We start from the raw sequence: 16,759 nt of genomic DNA, 5'->3' as shown, positions 1-16,759 counted from the left end.
GAAACAAGAGCCCGATGTATCTAAACACAGAGTCTGATGCATCTGATCACAAATGAAACAAGAGCCTGATGTATCTAAACACAGTCTCTGATGTATCTGATCACAAAGAAGCACGAGTCTGATGTATCTGATCACAAATGAAACAAGAGCCCGATGTATCTGATCACAAATGAAACAAGAGCCCGATGTATCTGATCACAAAGATGCTTGTTTGCTCTAGCATTTACAAGCCATGATCCTCTAATCTCATCGGTATTCAGACACACCAGAGTCTTTGTCATTAGACGTCTTTGTGATCAGACTGTCGTTTAAGTCTGAGAGCTGTTTTGCCCTAGCACTTATATACCATCACCTTTCAACTCATTTGCAATCGGACACATCTCGTGATCAGATGCATCCGACTGTGGTTTAATCCAGAAAACTTGCTGTTTTGCTTCCCACGCTTTTCACAGCGCGAGTATTTCCGGGTTAATCCAGAGCTGTTTAATACGCTAAAGTACGTCCTAATAATTCCGCCCCGAGCCCTTATTCGGCCTGACATCGCGTTCGCGTACGCAAGCCATCAGACCCTGGAATGTGAAAAATAATGCCCGTATAGAGCGTAGACGGGGTTTCGACACGGGCCTGTGCTCCATAAAGATCTCGGAGCAGGAATGCTGATGGAAGTTCAGATTTCGCCGCTTGTTTACGCCGATCGTAGCCAGAAAAAAATCTGATAGTGATTTGTGTTGTGAACGCACGCCCTGGCCTGTCGTGCTGCGCTCGGGGCGAAATGAGCGACATAAGACGCTCAGATATGCAAGTGAGTCTGGGAGGAAGGTGAAGAGTGAAGGCCACAGTAAAGTGAACAGGTGTGTGTGTAGGTGTGTGTGTGTGTGTGTGTGTGTGTTAATGGCAAGCGTGTGATGTAGGAAGGCAGCAGGTGCTCGATGCTTATCCAGTTGAACACAGTGATCTGTGCGTATACAGTATATATATATAAATCTAAATAAATATATATACCGTATATATATATATATATATAAGACGACATGATGAGTGAAGAGCCGTGTGCCAGCGAACAGGTGTGTGTGTGTGTGTGTGTGTGTGTGTGTGTGTGTGTGGTAAGAATCCTTCATTTCATACAACATCACCAGTTTCTTCAGGTGCACCATGTATCAGGATTCGCGATGGGCGGCGACCGCAGTCGAAATTCCACAGATTCCGGACCCACAAAAGCAGGATGTGTGTAAGACCGAAAGGAGGGGTAGTGTGCATATAAGTGTGTGTGTGTGTGTGTGTGTGTGTGTGTGTGTGAGGGAGCAGGGTTTTAGAGTAAGAGAACGAAACAGAGAGACTGGGAGTGAGAAAGAGGAATGGGACAGTTTGGCATGTTGGACGGTCTGGCTCTGTCCCAGCCATTGTTAACACTCCAGACAAACATTTCCACCAGCAGGGGAAAGTCAGAACGGGCAAGCGATACACACTCCAGTACACACACACACACACACACACACACACACACACAGCTCCCGCTACGTCTAATAGAGCTTGGTTTGTGCACCAAGTTGCACCACACGTCAATGTTCCGATTGGTCAGAAGGTGTTGATTCGTTTTCCATAACGGCAGCTGCGACTCACAGGTGTATATCGGCGCGTTCGTTCTAATACGGTATCGTTTCCATAGCAACAGATCATTTACAGAGACGTCTAGGGCGAATGCGCTACATCATCTAAGCTTAATAATAAACAAATTGAAAAAAATAAAAAAAAAAACGGGTTGGTATTGAACAACGAAAAAAAACCATATAAATATTGACATGGTGACGTCGTCGGTAAGGAGACGTTTTTGGAAGGAGTCTCCGGTTTTCTGACCCGGAAACGTCTTTAGGACATTTTCAGCCTTGTTTGAAACTGCAACCGGTCGTTTCAGAGCGCTCGGATAAACCCGCTCTTGACGTATTCGGCTCGGTGCGATGACGGAATTTCCGCTTCTTCTGACTTTAACCGTAAACATCCGTCTTCAAAAATGACAGCGCGGCGTTTTCAGGGATCTCAAAGGTGCGTTTAAGACGAAAAGGGTGCGCGATCCCTGTACCTGCGCAGCTCTTCGTGACCGGAGGAGACATTTTAACCCAAGGATCGTGTGTTTACTGTAATCGGTGTCTGGAAAAAAGAAAAAAAAAAAAGACGGTGTTCAGAACGGTGCCTTCAAACACATTTAGTGAGTCGTAGATTAGCGTATATTAATCGCCGCTGTGTTATAATCGTTCAGACTTTTCAGCCGTGAATTCCATAGCCATCTCTCTCGAGCATGTGTGCAACACGGACTGGTTTCACTTAGCATATTTTGAAATTAAAGTGGCATTTGGAGCGCAGCTGATAATTCCGTCCTGACCACATGAGCAGGCCGAGGTCGGGAAACATCGTACGTCGTCAAGCTGAGGATTTATAACGAGGGAAAAGATTAACTGCGCGTTAGGGAGATGTCGCAGGATGCGAACATGTCGTTTCTTGCTTATTGAACAGATACGAAAGGTTGAGGTGCTCATCGGGAACGGGATCCTGTAGGACGCGACGACGACAAAAAAGAAACCGTGCAAGCAGGAGGTTTTTTTTTATTTTTGTACAGCGTTCATTCACTCATCCTTAGTAACTGCCTGGTCAGGGGGGGTGCTGATTTAAAACAGTGGTTCTCAACCAGGGTGTGTGTACAGTATAGGAAAGCACTTGAAGGACCAATGGAAGTCAGCAATGGAAGGTGGGATTACTTGTGCTAAAAAGCTTTTATTCGCTTCCTGTTCACGGTGAGTGGTTTTTTTTAGCGAATCTTGGACACACCTGGGTGCTAAAACCCAGTCAAACACACCTGCGATGATGGACGTATGGACAGAGCGAGCAAACAGGAACTTTGGGTGTGCATGTGTGAGAGAGAGGCAGTTTGTTTTTTTCCTCTGAGCTGTAACGGAATCGGTGTTCCACTGACTCACCAGGATCTGCATCAGCGCGGCGGGCGAACAACAGCGGATGTGTGTGATGGACAGCCTTTTTAAAAAGGGAAAAATACAGCCGACATTTTTCTGCCTTTCCATTCGGAACGGCGAAACCGTGAGCTGTCCACACTCGCTCGTCTCACGCACGCCGGAGTGTGCGTGGAATCAGCTGGGTTTCGCTGATCCCTGACCCTCCTCGCCACTCACACCCACTCAAGAGGTCGAAGGTCATGCCGAATTCCTCACGGCGTCATCACGAGATCGAGTCGAGTTGTCCCTCGTGTTTATGTTTAAGCGTGAGGTTAAAGCAGGGATGTGTCATGGTGTAAGATAGGTGCTAGATGTTTATCGGCTTTAACACACACCTGTGATGAACAGATAAGATGACTGTATTCACCTTACGGCGTTTATAGCTCAGCACGCAACATGTGCTGGGTTGAAATGAGGACCATTTGGGAGATGTTACCTTCTCGGTGCACAGGAAGGTCTGCAGAAGTGTGATGGAGGTGCAGCACGAGTTGAAATCTCAAGAGGACATCTATAGATGCTCTGGTATCCTCAGACTCACACACCAATGGTAGCAGAGCTGCCATGCAAGGCGCTAGCTTGCCATCGGGAGCAACTTGGGGTTCAGTGTCTTGCCCAAGGACACTCCGGCACGTGGGTCGTGTGGGCCGGGAATCAAACCGCCAACCCTACGATTAGTGGACAACCCGCTCTACCACCTGAGACACAGCCGCCCACAGTAATGTGGACGTAGTGTGCATTACGGTGCTCCTGATCTGGTTGGAGAGACCGTATATGCCCCGGACCCCGGGCGTAGGGCGTGTCTTGCTCTACAGTAGCAGCTCATAAGCAGTAAACATGATTCGTTGGTGTGTTTTTGGCCGTGCGTCTTCCAGCGCACTATTCTTTTTTCACACCGTTGCCTGCTGGAGAACAAACGGTTGGGGTTTGTTTGTTTATTTATTTATTTATTTATTTATTTATTTGTATATGCGAGCTTATGCGAGTTGGTTACTTCTGTAACTTCATTGCGACGCTTTCCCCTCAAATTAAATCGATCAGCAAAGACGCGTTCCCCGTCTGATGTTCGTTTCATTTCGGACAGAATCCCGAATCCCAACGTCGTGAACGTGTCGATCCCCTTTTCCGCAAGATCGAGGCCTCAGTTTTTCGTACGCTTGCTCCAAAGGAAAGATTTTGTCCGGAGAATACTAACGTACAAGCTACGTTCTACACCAAGCGTGTATATCCGTGTATAAGAAACTGTCGGACTACAGTCGAAATATCTGGCGTCCCTTCTCAGTCAAGAGCAAATCTGGAGCATTAAAACTCAGTACTGACTTGCTGGGCTTTCAGCAGAGGAACCTGATGTGCCCCGTTGTTTAGAGCCTGGGACCTGGAGCGCACAGCAAACACCCGAGCGGTGGTGTGAACGCGGGGTCCTTTACACTAGCTTAGCTGTGTGTGGCTGAGGGTGTGTAGGCCTCGCTCACAGGGCACCTCCTGTTGGGAAAATGTCCAATCAGGACGTTCCAGGATGGCAAACAGAACATGGAGTCAAGCAGAATACGTGATGCCAAGCAGGATGGCAAGCAGCAGCCGTTCTGAGATCAGGGATAATTAACTCTCTTTCACTGTCTCCTAGCCATCAGCTCACTTGTTTACTCAAATCATCACACACTCATCACAACGATTTGCTTGTGAGCCTCAGCCTGAATGACGCCAGTCTGTCCACGCAGACGCTCACTTTTTCCCTGAGTCGACGGCCATCAAAAGACGGCTTTATCCCGGACCTGAGTGGCGCTCGGCACAGCTCTTAATTGTGTCAAGCCCTTCCAGATCGGACCTAACACACACACACACACACACACACACACACACCCCGGTGTGTATGACATACAGCAGCTGCCGCATCGGAGACCTAAGATGCTGGAGAGACGTCATTCCTGCCCGGCAACCGCGTACACTGCGCTAACAACGCCGTCTCGTTTTACTGTGTGTGAACGCACAGCCGAGGCAGTCGACCTTAAACCCTGACCAAACACGCGCTGACGCCATCGGACCAAATTAAACATATGGGAGACCGGCGAACATTCCAAAGAGCACACACAGCGTGGTATTTTGTCCGAGTTTCCCTGTCTACTATTCACTTTATTACAGCACGGGGACTCGTTTCTGATTGGCTGGAAGACACACGGGGTGATAGGAGCAACCTCAGTGCAAACGTTTCATTATCTCACCAGCTATCTGGCCCGTACGAGCGCCCTAATAAAGATGCTGCTTATACACCGTGCTCGTTTCTGACGGTAAAACAAATACTTGATTGTATAGAAGTGACCATAGTGACCATAGTATGTGAAGGAGCTAGACCAGGGGCGATCGATTAGATCGTAATTCGATAATATCATTGATGCATCGCACCACCGGGGTTGCGGGTCGAATCCCATCTACGCCCTGTGTGCATGGAGTGCGTGTTCTCCTAGTGCTTAGGGGGTTTCCTCTGGGTACTCCGGTTTCCTCCTCCAGTCGGCTGATTAGCATTCCCAATGTGTATGTGTGTGAGAGAGAGACTGTGCCCAGTGATGGGTTGGCACCCCGTCCAGGGTGTCCTCTGCATCGTTCTCCGAGTTCCCTGAGATAGGCTCCAGGCTCCCCGCAACCCTGTGTATGATAAGCGCTATGGAAAATGGATGGATATCCATCCAGTATATCTACTGTTTTGCTGTTGTATAAGAGGCAGATCAACTTCACACACTACGGACGATTTGGAAACGCCAATCAACCTACAACGCGTGCCTTTTGGACTGGGTGAAGAAACATGAGTACTCTGAGGAAACCCCCGAAATAACAGCAACTCCACTTCATCACATCAACCCGTTGTTGATTAGTTTCCCATAGCAACACGACACAGCATGTTTTATTCCTTACGTACGGCATGTACTATCCGGACACGTTCTTCGCTCTTGCGTTTTTACTAAGCCCGTTTGAATAAAGTGCATTCTTAGACACACTCTCCGGTTGACATTCATCGCCGCCTCGGCACCCCGTTCGCTTGGTTTTTCTCAGAAGCATAAGCGGTGCAAATTTGTGAAGGAGCCGTCCAAAAGAACCTTACATACCAAAACACTTAGCTCATCCGTAAGCCTGAGCTCGAAACGGCTCCCTAGTCCCTATTTCGTGTACATCATGGGTGCGTTGGGTCTCGTATGAAAACTTGTTTTCCTGTCGAAGGTCCTGCAGACGCTCTGGTCCTCGTTCATGAACTGTTAAGAATGTGGCGTGTGTAATTACACCTCGGGGTCAACCGTGATCGTTGCTCGGCGCGCTGTGGTCTTTCCTGCGGCTGACGTCAGACCTTGGTGTTGTTGTTGCCAGAGTGGGGTTCTGCAGGTGGAGGTGAAAATCCCTGAAGCTTTGAGAAGCGTGTGTGTATTTGGGCATCGGCTTTGGAAATCTCTCCTCACAGAGGAAGCACTGCTCACGGTCTCTCACACACGTGCATATTTCTCTCATGCTAAGCACTCAGCGCATGGAAACAAGGCTGGAATATGTGTGTGTGTGTGTGTGTGTGTGGGGACTGTAGGTTCTCTGGCAGCGGGACAGAAGCTGGGTGTGAGAACTGACTGAAGGCACAGCTGTGCCTTCGTGTGTATTTATATGTTACCATGCGGACTGAAACACAGATATACTTGCTGTTCGTGTCCATGCGTATCAGTGTTGCTATAGGACTCGGAAATTAAAGAAGTAATTCAATCTAAATTGTTTCCCTTCCACTTTTTCTGCTGGGGGGGGGGTCTCGGTGGTAGCAGACTGAGAAGGTCAGCCCAGACGTCTCTATCCTTGGCCACAGATTCCAGCTATGTCTGGGGAATCCCCAGACCAACTGTGAGACCTAATCTCTCCAGCAGGTCTCGGGTTTGCACCAGGGTCTCCATCCAGTGGGACGTTCCCGATATAGCTCTACTGAGACATGACCAGGGGGTGTCCTTGTAACGCGCCCCGAACCGTGGCTCTACTCCAAGGCTGTCCCAGATTGCCGAGACCCTCACATATCACAAACCCTGCAGAGGAAGCTTATTTCCATGGGTCGAACTTTATTCTTTCGGTCACTACTAACAGCTTGTGAGCACAGGTAAGGACAGGGACGTAGACTGACCGAGAGACTTCGCCACCACAGATCGGTAACACCGCTGTCGCTGAACTAATCTGTTTGCCAATCTCTTTTCACCACTCGAGAATAAGATCCAACGGTACTTAAACTCCTCCGTCAGGGATACGGTCTCTCCCCTCACCTAAACGGAGCATTTTTTGGGAGAGAACCTCGGAGTTGGGGGTGCGAATTTTCATCCCAGTCGAGTTTCGAGTGCGTGTCGGAGGTCGACAGCAAGAGAACAGCATCGTCTGCAAATAACAGGGACGATTCCTTTCGAAACGGACTCATTCGTTTATTTCCACCTGTGATGTTTCCCTCCCACATGAATCATTCTTCACATGTGATTCCATTTTTTTTCCACGATTCGTTTATTTTCCCACATGAATTACTACATTTTTTTTAACACTGGTTTCTTCTTTTTAAAAACAGGGTTCAATTATTTTCTAAATTAGCTACAGTTAGCCTGGCCGCTCCACACATTGGCAGTAAGCGGAACATTGTGAAATGTATTCGGCGACGCGTTTTTACGAGCAGAAAGCGGCTGTCAAAGCACTAAAGTTCGGGAAGGGTGCAGACGCCGGGTGCGTATCTGTCCTTCTGAGACAACATGACGTGCAACTCTGTGCACTGATCCATCATCTGATACGGAAAAGATCTAGAAAGTAGCAAATGAAGTAATATCATATTATACATTACAATCATTTTATGTTTAGTCTGTGTCCTGTGATTTGCTCGGTACTCTTACAGATGTTGTAACACACCTGTTACATCTGTGCAATGAAGTAGCTCATGACCCGGTAAATGATTCAGATGTGAATGTGTTTCAAAGAGAAAAAAAAACAGTATACAGTATATACTGTGTGTGTGTGTGTGTGTGTGTGTGTGTGTGTGTGTGTTACAGATGGCTGAGGCTTGGTATGGGAGTGCAGAGATGTTCTGTAGAGCTTCTCCATCCCCAGAGTTTCATCGCTCCAGTGATGATCCTCAGATCTGGACTGGTGTCAGGACTGGGATTAGAGTTCTCTCTCTCTCTCTCTCTCTCTCTCTCTCTGTGTTCTTACTCGATGTAGCTGATTGTGTTCAGTTAGAGCAGAAGTGCTACAGATGGTCATGTCCAGTTCTGACCCGGTTCCTCGGTGGTGCTTCTTGTGAAAGAGCAGTGGATGAGTGTACCGGCCGTAACGCAATGTCCTCTTCACACACGGCCATGCTGCGGGAGATGGAGATGGGTATGTACACACACACACACACACACACGCACACAGACACGCACACACACGCACACCTTCAACCATCAGATTTTACTGACTCTCTAAATATACACTATTTTTATATACACATTATAGGTGTGTATCCTGATTAGAGTCAGATGTGTGAAAGGCCACGCCTCTTTCATTGTGACTGACAGACACAGAGGCCACATCTTCCACTGAGACTGACAGACACAGAGGCCACGCCTCCTTCATTGTGACTGACAGACACAAAGGCCACACCTCCTACACTAAGACAGAGAGGCACGCAGGCCACACCTTCCTCACTGGGACTGACAGACACACAGGCCACACCTCCTTTCCTTCATGATGAACATTACTAATAAAATAGCTTTTATCATTGCAGCCATGTAATAAATATGAATGAATGTCCATTATATGTAATTTATGATTATGAATATTTAAATGAGACCAGTGCACCCGTAAGGAGAAACTTTTGCGTGTTAAATTCCTGTTTGTGTTACAGTTGTTAGCAGTGCTAAGTTTCACTCACCTGCACACTGCGGGCTGTGAAGCGGCCGATCTGAGCTCACTCTGGAAACAGGAGACGAGCTGGCAGTCTCCTGAGCGCCTCTGGCACCCCCTGGTGGACTGAGGAGCTCAGGAGGGACGTGATGTCTCTTCCAGAGGTACGACTGTTCCCTCAGACTGTCCCAGTCCACGTCCTCCCGACCTGTCTGCACAAATCCGGTAATAACACAAACCAGAAAAGATCCACTAGGAGCTGTATTCAGAGTAGCGAGGAGCGTCACGGTTATCTTCTTGATGCTGATGATTTTCCTGTTACAGCACATCCCAAAGTGCTCTATTGTACATCATACTTTTTATCCATTTATAGTTACATTAAAATATGTTGAAAACACTGTATTAAATTAAGTCGATATCTCTGAGCCGGAGAACGTGTAGACGTGTCCCTCACCTTGCTGTCCAGTTTGTAACGTGAAGCTGGTGCGTCCCGGCTCGCCGTCCTGTCCGTCCTGTCACGGGCGCTGTGAAAAACAACGGGCTTGTTCGTCACCAGGAACGCACTCGGGTCTCTCCGGACTTCAGGTTCATTCACGGCTGCCGCCGATGCGTCTCCTGCACCCACCTCCAGCTGACCTGACTCCGCCCGCTGGCTGGGTTGAAAGGTCAAGGGTGAACGGGTGAGCTGGAAGCGCCAGTTCTTCGTCGCTCCTTTACGGTTCTGATTGAGAGGAACCACACGCGTCAGGTGGGACGCTGTGACGACACAATGACGTCTTTGAGATTTTTAAGGTATTTGACCCACCGCTTTAGGTGCGTTCTGTGTCTGAGCCGTGTCTGGGAGGCAGACGAACTCCTTCACAGCGCAGTGTAGAGGTTTGGAGCTGACGGTAAATGAACAGAACAGACGGTTAATTACGAATGAAGAATGTGACGTTTAATACTGAACTATCATTGCTAGTTTTTCAGGATTGTGCTGCATGTTTGCTTGGATACCTCTCAAGACACTGAGGGATGTAATGAGGATTCGGGACCCACAACACCAAAGATCCCGATCCCCACGGCGAGCCAATCAGAGGGCTGATGTGAGCTGTGTTATCCTTTAAAAATAAAACAAACACACCCATATCACTCAATGCTCATGAAGAACTATCGACAGATAGATCATATTAAGGCACTACGTGTCTGGTAGAATCCTAAAACTCCCAACGGTTTTGACCTTTGACCTCCACTTACACCTTTGTCTACGGTGCCGCTTCCTCTGGTGTGGGATTTAGCTGCAGCTGAGGTGATCGCTGGGAAAGCTGGATCTGTACTGCATGTACAAAGAGCAACGTTTATACACACAGCAAACTTCCTGTTTAATCAAAGTCTAAAAATTATTTGGAGGTCTAGACATCTGGCTTCTAGTCGGGTTATGCACGTGCTTAAGTCGAAATTTCTATGCTCCTGATTGAGAAGTTCCCGCCTCTGAGTTTTTTCGTTAGTGGAATCATCCGAGATGAATTTTTCGACATTTTTCAATAGTGTCCAATAGACCACCGGATTTAAACACAAACACTTTAAGCCCCCGAAAACTAGAGGATGGAAAATGCGGACTGAAGTAGCAGATCACGTTTTTTTCCCGTCGATTGTGATACGATGTAACGTGATGGCAAGACGTCTAAAAAGGACAAAAGGACAAACATGATGATGTCTGCCTGAGGAAATGGCGAACATCTAATAAGAGTCTGGTTTATTACTAATTCATTGCTGCATGAATAGTCGTAATTATCACAATCATTAATCAGATTTCAGTATTAATTCCACACTACGCTCTCATAATGTGCTAATAGTGAATATCTGAATCATGGCGAATATCTGAATCACTCACGTTTTAACCCTTGGCGTGGCGTCTTTCCGTGGAGGTACAGCCTGGGAGGGAATTCTGCTCCCAGAACTCACAGTCCTCGTTTCTGCCCACTCGGAAACATCCACCACCGCCAGGGACGGAAAACTTTCTGCAGATAAAAGGACAGTTCTGATGCCAGAGCTTCACATGAAGAAAAAATCAGAGTGTCGCAAAGGTCTAATTGAGATTCATTGTGATTGGTAACTCGAACTGAAGCACAACAACAACAACAACAGTTCAGAAGTTCGTGAGAAGGACTGAGCATCAACAGTTTGATTTTGTATGTTGTATATTTTCTTTTGAACTAAATAAAATCACAACAAATAAACACAAAGCTCAAAATAAGTCGCCCTAAAGCACGATGCTGCCACACCATGCTTCACCATGAGAGCGGTGTTTTTATGGTGATGTGCTTTTATTTTTAACCCAACATACATTTTGGAATTGGTCTCATCAGACCTTAACACATTTAGCCACATGGTTTGGAATGATTTTAGTTGGGCTTGGATGGGGTTTTTTTTTTCCAACCTACCCCATTGCCCAGATATGTGAAGAATATGAAAAACTGTTGTCTCTTGGCAGCCTCCCTGGTATGTTTTTGTCTTCTCCTTTTGCTCATTTATTTTGGAGGGATGTCCTGTTCTTGGTGATGCCAAAACGAAACATTTAAAGGAGCAGTTTGTAACTTTTACAGGCCATCACCTGCCTGAGAGCAGCAGTTCAAATTGCAATAAAATTCACATGAAACGCATTTCCTGTCCCCCAGTTAACCACACCCTCTGTGTACGCCTCCCTTTTAATTAACGCAAAACCAAGCAGGCTTTTTTTTTTTTTTTTTTTACACCCAGCTGAGGGCGGAGTTTATTTCCAGGCCAGAAAAATGTGAACAGAAGCTTGAAATTGAATTAAGTAGTGGGATGATGCAAATCAGGGGTTTTCTAAAACCGTATCATTATTACAATCTTAGAAACAATTAAAAATAACAAAAATGAAATAAACAACAGACTGTAACTTCAACTCTAGAGGAAAGTTTTTCGGCTGAGCGAGCGCTCTTGACCTTCGACGTTAGCGCGGTGTTTAGTTGGCAATCTGACGGCGCGGCGGTAAACGCCTCCAGCGATGCGCCGCTCAGCCTCCCAGCAGCACGGGTGCGGACATAGAGCCCATAAACAGTGAACCTCATCCAGCTGCTCATCATCACCTAGACTCCCCATGCTGACCAAACTTCAGCACAACCTCAGGCTTGGACATGACCTTCACTGGAATACAGCAACACAGGGTTACTGCTACATACGCAGATGTTCAAGGAAGTATTTAGCTGCTATATATATAGCTGTTTTGTGGACATTTCACAACATTAACTGTAACTATAAGGAGATAAAAACTATAATTTAAAAAATTGTAACTATAAGGAGACTTGTTCTTTAATAAATGGAAAATGTCATTGTTTGGCAGATTGCTGTGGTATAAGAGGAATAAAACAGATCAATGTTGGCATGGTAACAGTGACTCTGCACTGTTACACAACCACGTCCTTGATTATTTTCCTGTAACAGCATGGCACTGAGTGTTTATTCCTTACTTATATGCATAATACATAATACGTATTTGTCATGGGTGATACGCCAAACATATCATATTGCAATACTTTTATCACTTATATTAATGCGTACAACAACAACAACAAAAACAAAAATGAGTAGAGTTGCCAGTTTTATAAAAAAAAAAAACCCTAACAATACGTGTAATAAAAATATATAGTGATAAAGTTAAATAAAGCAAAATGAATGCATTGCAACTCTTCTTACCTTAACACATGACATATTGGATATACACAGCACAAACCTAAAGATAAGTCGTTCACACACATTTAGATAACTAGTTGTTTAGTTACAGGGAAAGTCCGGTTGCTTGGCAACCTCGAGTTTGTCGTACCAACAGGTTTTACGGTAATCACACACAATAACGTCTCAGAAGACTTTCCTGGTTGAGTGTTTATACTGTATTTCTCAACTGGACATCATTGTGCATTGATTTTCAGCGTGCATGTAATGACACGCACATGTACAGTACTGTATGAGTTTTGTGTTTTTCCTGGTTTAGTGTTTATGCTGTATTTCTCAACTGGACGCCTTTGTGCATTGATTTGCAGCGTCAATGTAAACACACGCACATGTACAGTACTGTCTGAGAAGCGCCTGATGGAGACTACCGTAACACCAGGAATATACGCGCACTCGGAGCTGTGTGGCTTGGCGTCAGGTGGAAGGTCAGCTGATCAGTGGGAACCGGAAGTTGAAGAGAAGTTTAGCTCGGATGTTTCTTATCCACTGTTGATTCGGATCACGTTGTTTAACGGGGTTTTTTTCATTAAGTGATTTTGGATTAAATGTGTATATTACGGTTATCTGGGTGTGTGCGGCGCTGAGACGGAGACATGTTCGGTGCTGACGATGAAGACGGAGACTTCATGTCTCCTACAGGGGGGTGAGTGACTTACTCATGCACAAAAGAAAGCCGAATAACGTTAACTCATGTAGACGGGAAAGTCTAGCTAGGGAATTGTGTTTTTATTCAGAATATTGTGTATTTTGATAGCAAGCTTATCATGCAAACTAGCATTAAGCTGTGCACTAAAGCTATGAGGGATGAATTGAGTAGAAGTTAGTTCCCCCTGGTGTTTAATTCCGGTTAACCTGTTCCGTGTCAGATTTATTTATTTATTTATTTTGTGTGTGTGTGTGTGTGTGTGTGTGTGTGTGTGTGTGTAACTATTTATTTTCGGATTTGATCAATCCTTTCATCCCTTCATTTCCGGTTAATGATGTGTGTCAGTGGCGCATATGACCAGTCACGTGACCTCAGGTTAGCTTTTCTTCTTCTTTTTTTTTTTACCCTCACTGGCGTTGGGTTTTTCCAGTGCTGCTGTTTACAGGCTGTGTCCTAATTCACATATTTCATCCCTAGATAAATAGTCTGCCTAGATAGTGCTCAGGGGGAAAGAGAGGGAAAAAAAACAGTCATCCCCAAACAAACCTAAAAGACAGGACAGGAAATCTGACCTCGATCGTGCAGTGTTTAAAGTCCCCGTGAAGTCAAAATGATTGAGTTTTGTGGCTTGTAGTATGAATATGTCAGCGTTAAGGTTATCTATAAGCTAGTGTGTGTCAAAACAACGACAGAATTCTCATTTAGAAGAGATACGCATTCAAAATGTACTCTCTCTCTCACTCTCTCTCTACCACCGATACGGATCAACAATTTCGATGACGTCATTCTGCACTTCAGATTTTCCGCCCGATCAAACGCTCTCTTAGACGCTTCTCTGAAGTGTCCCGCCCCGACGTTATAAAAAATCGCCTTGCCGACGTTCACGTCCTTGTGCGATTGGCTGTTTTTAAAAAAGGTGGGAGGAGCCACTCAATATGTCCCGCCCTGACTTCCTGTTTCATTTGAAATTACATCAACACGTCATTCTGTATCGAATAAACTCGGATAACGCGGTACGTTTCGAAGCGCTCCAACTTTTTGGGACTTTTAAGTTTATACTTATACAGCGCTGTCGAATTCTGGATTCTGATTGGTGAGAAGGTGTTGATTTCGTTTTCTAGGACCGCAGCTCTGCCGAATCAGTGCGTTATCCTTTCTGTACTAACACCTCCCACCGAAGGTGCTGATATTTATCAAATTTGATTGGTTCAGAGGCCAAAACCTGGCAAAATATAGGGTTACCATGACAACCCCGATTTAGATCGCTATCCCTCGGCGGAAAGCTCAATATCAGGACAGTTAATGAAGGAATGAATGAAATCGTTTGTCCAAACCTGCATCCTGATACGGTACAGTCTCTTTCTGCAGTAACAAATATGACGTACCTCGTCGTTTACCGCGTGCAAAAAAAAAATTGTATTTGTAGGTTAAATAGTTGTTGTTGAAACGAGGTTGACTGTCCTTTTTAATTCGAGGCTGTACAAATAATAAAGCAGACCTAGAAATCGAATAGGCGGTGTTTAATAAAACACGAGCAATGGGATTTGGAGCTCAGGTTCAGCTCAGGTTCCTGTGTGTGTGTGTGTGTGTGTGTGTGTGTGTGTGTGTGTGTGTGTGTGTGTGTGTGTGTTAATGCCACTCACATGGTCGTGTTTATGGACGCCAAGTTTAATCCAGTGAATAAACCATGACGGTCTCCGAGTGGCCGAGACGGAACCTGCGCTGGAGCTCTGACCGGATTCTGATGGATCCTCGGAGGGTTTTTGGAGGGTTCTAGCAGTAGTGAATCGTGGGAGAATAAGATGGAAGGAGGCAATGAGGGACACTGACTACAAGTGGAGGGAGATACAACAGTGTGTGTGTGTGTGTGTGTGTGTGAGAGTGAGTGTAGCAGTATGTAATGCAGTTATGAAACGTCTCCGTGATGCACATTTCTGTAGCGTGGATGTGGCGTGATCACGTGTGAGCTATTTGAGTTATTAATCATTTATAACTCAAATAATGATTGAAATAAATACGTCAAATAACTAATGTTTACTAAGTTGATAAAAAAAACCCAAAATCTGTCTAAATAAATGAAAATGAATAACTCAAATAGTTAATTATACTGAACGAATTATAATTATTTATTCATTTTAATCATTCCTATGAATGAGATTTATTCGTTTACGCGTACGATTATTTATTTATTTATTTTATATATCTGTGTGTTTATCGGTTTGTAATTGCTCCGGTTAAAGTTATATTCTAATTGAATTATAAACTGGCCGTATCATTTTTTCTTCTGAATTTTTTGAATCTGAATTTTTTTTCTTGATTATTTTAAGGTGTAATGAGATTTATTATTATTTAAACGGTTTGTAAGAAAAATGACAGGTTTCTGTAAATTACACGTACTTGGGGGGGCGGGGGGCGGGGGGTTTACAAAACAACACTTTAATAATTGAAATAAATAATCTGAGGGATTATTTCATTTATAAAACCTGATTTATGAAGACGCGCGATAGGTTTAAACGATTCCTACATTTAGGGGGCCAAGCACTTAGTGCTTGTTTTCTTGTAATCGTTAAAAAAAAAAACCCGCTGGTGTGATGTCAAGGATGTTTTGATAATTAAGTGTTAAATGCTCGCGCTCTCTCTCTCTCTCTCTCTCTCTCTCTCTCTCTCTCTCTCTCTCTCTCTCTCTCTCTGTCTGTGTGATCACAGGGCGAAATTAGCTTCTCTGTTCAGCTTGGACCAGACGGCCAGCGGCCAGGTCAATGAGTCGTTCCACTACACGGCCCCCAAACAACCACGTAAGAGCTCAGGTACGCTCTCGGGTGGAGGGTCTGAGGACCTGAAGGCTGGCGGTTAAAGGGTGGGGGGGTTCATTTGTTTCATGAAAGATTGCAAGTCAAACGCAGTTTACACTTTACAGTGTAATATGCTTTCAGCGGAAGAATCGACTCCTTTGAGAACGACTCTGAGAGTCGACTCCTTTGAGAACGACACGGCGCTAGTACAGGATGCTCAAAATGCCGAGCGTGATGTCTAGTGACGTCTTTCTTTTTAAAGCAGAAGCTCAATATTGATTTTAGACCTGTTGTTGTGAATGTTTTCCAGGTCCACCTGCTCAGAAAGCCGCTCCTCCGCCCGGATCCCCCGCTGTGCTCTTCGCCACGGCCGTTCACGCCTACAGATAGTGAGTGTTGCGTTTCTTCATCATCATCATCATCATCATCATTAACGGAGCACTGACGTTTCGGTTAATACCACGCCTGTCACGATAATCACGTTATCGATTTATCGTACGATATACCGTCGTGACCGCGATCGTTTTTGCCGATCTCGAACGTCACCAACGTTTAGCCGCTCGCGGTGCCTCTGTCCTCGGGTCTGATCTAGGGCGGTCGAATTAAAATTCGAACTTCGGATATGCGTTGGATTTAGGATAAAAACGCGCATTAAAATTTAAGATGTGTAGCAAACTCCAGCACCGTATTTTATTTATTTATTTATTTATTTACTTATT

The 16,759-nt window shown here is 45.3% G+C and overlaps 3 protein-coding genes across 8 annotated transcripts in view; 1 reads left to right on the top strand and 2 right to left on the bottom strand.

Moving 5' to 3' along the window:
• The window catches only part of ccn1l2 (cellular communication network factor 1, like 2), a 19,434-nt gene extending 11,278 nt beyond the window's left edge, over window positions 1-8,156 (bottom strand). For all 3 annotated transcript variants that reach the window (XR_008385853.1, XR_008385852.1, XM_053624112.1), the window contains exon 1: window positions 8,031-8,156. Coding sequence is in view for 1 of the 3 variants with exons in the window: in XM_053624112.1 (XP_053480087.1) it covers window positions 8,031-8,084 (54 nt within the window). In the remaining 2 variants the exon portion in view is untranslated. The remainder of the gene's footprint in view (window positions 1-8,030) is intronic.
• LOC128607359 (uncharacterized) lies at window positions 6,634-12,693 on the bottom strand. 3 transcript variants are annotated; one of them, XM_053624124.1, is made up of 9 exons: window positions 12,567-12,693; window positions 11,816-12,017; window positions 10,741-10,867; window positions 10,104-10,182; window positions 9,864-9,967; window positions 9,673-9,751; window positions 9,322-9,588; window positions 8,896-9,079; window positions 6,634-8,341 (listed from the first exon to the last, which is right to left on the bottom strand). In XM_053624124.1, the coding sequence occupies exons 2-9, from the start codon at window positions 11,970-11,972 to the stop codon at window positions 8,145-8,147; spliced, it is 1,194 nt and encodes a 397-aa protein (XP_053480099.1). In that variant the 5' UTR covers window positions 11,973-12,017; window positions 12,567-12,693; the 3' UTR covers window positions 6,634-8,144. The 3 variants fall into 3 exon arrangements, with proteins under 3 accessions (XP_053480099.1, XP_053480101.1, XP_053480100.1); XM_053624126.1 differs by lacking the exon at window positions 6,634-8,341 and having other exon boundaries at window positions 8,939-9,075; XM_053624125.1 differs by lacking the exon at window positions 6,634-8,341 and having other exon boundaries at window positions 9,060-9,182.
• fkbp15b (FKBP prolyl isomerase family member 15b) overlaps window positions 12,687-16,759 on the top strand; it is a 16,933-nt gene continuing 12,860 nt past the window's right edge. For both annotated transcript variants that reach the window (XM_053624108.1, XM_053624107.1), the window contains exons 1-4: window positions 12,687-12,744; window positions 12,911-13,245; window positions 15,955-16,055; window positions 16,351-16,429. In XM_053624108.1, coding sequence (XP_053480083.1) covers window positions 13,196-13,245; window positions 15,955-16,055; window positions 16,351-16,429 — 230 coding nt within the window. In that variant the 5' untranslated portion in view covers window positions 12,687-12,744; window positions 12,911-13,195. The remainder of the gene's footprint in view (window positions 12,745-12,910; window positions 13,246-15,954; window positions 16,056-16,350; window positions 16,430-16,759) is intronic.

The sequence above is a fragment of the Ictalurus furcatus genome, chromosome 5 (genome assembly GCF_023375685.1).
Source record: "Ictalurus furcatus strain D&B chromosome 5, Billie_1.0, whole genome shotgun sequence".
NCBI classification, from domain to species: Eukaryota; Metazoa; Chordata; class Actinopteri; order Siluriformes; family Ictaluridae; genus Ictalurus; species Ictalurus furcatus.
Note: the sequence above shows the minus strand (reverse complement) of the source record. Positions and strands in the feature narration are given on the sequence as shown.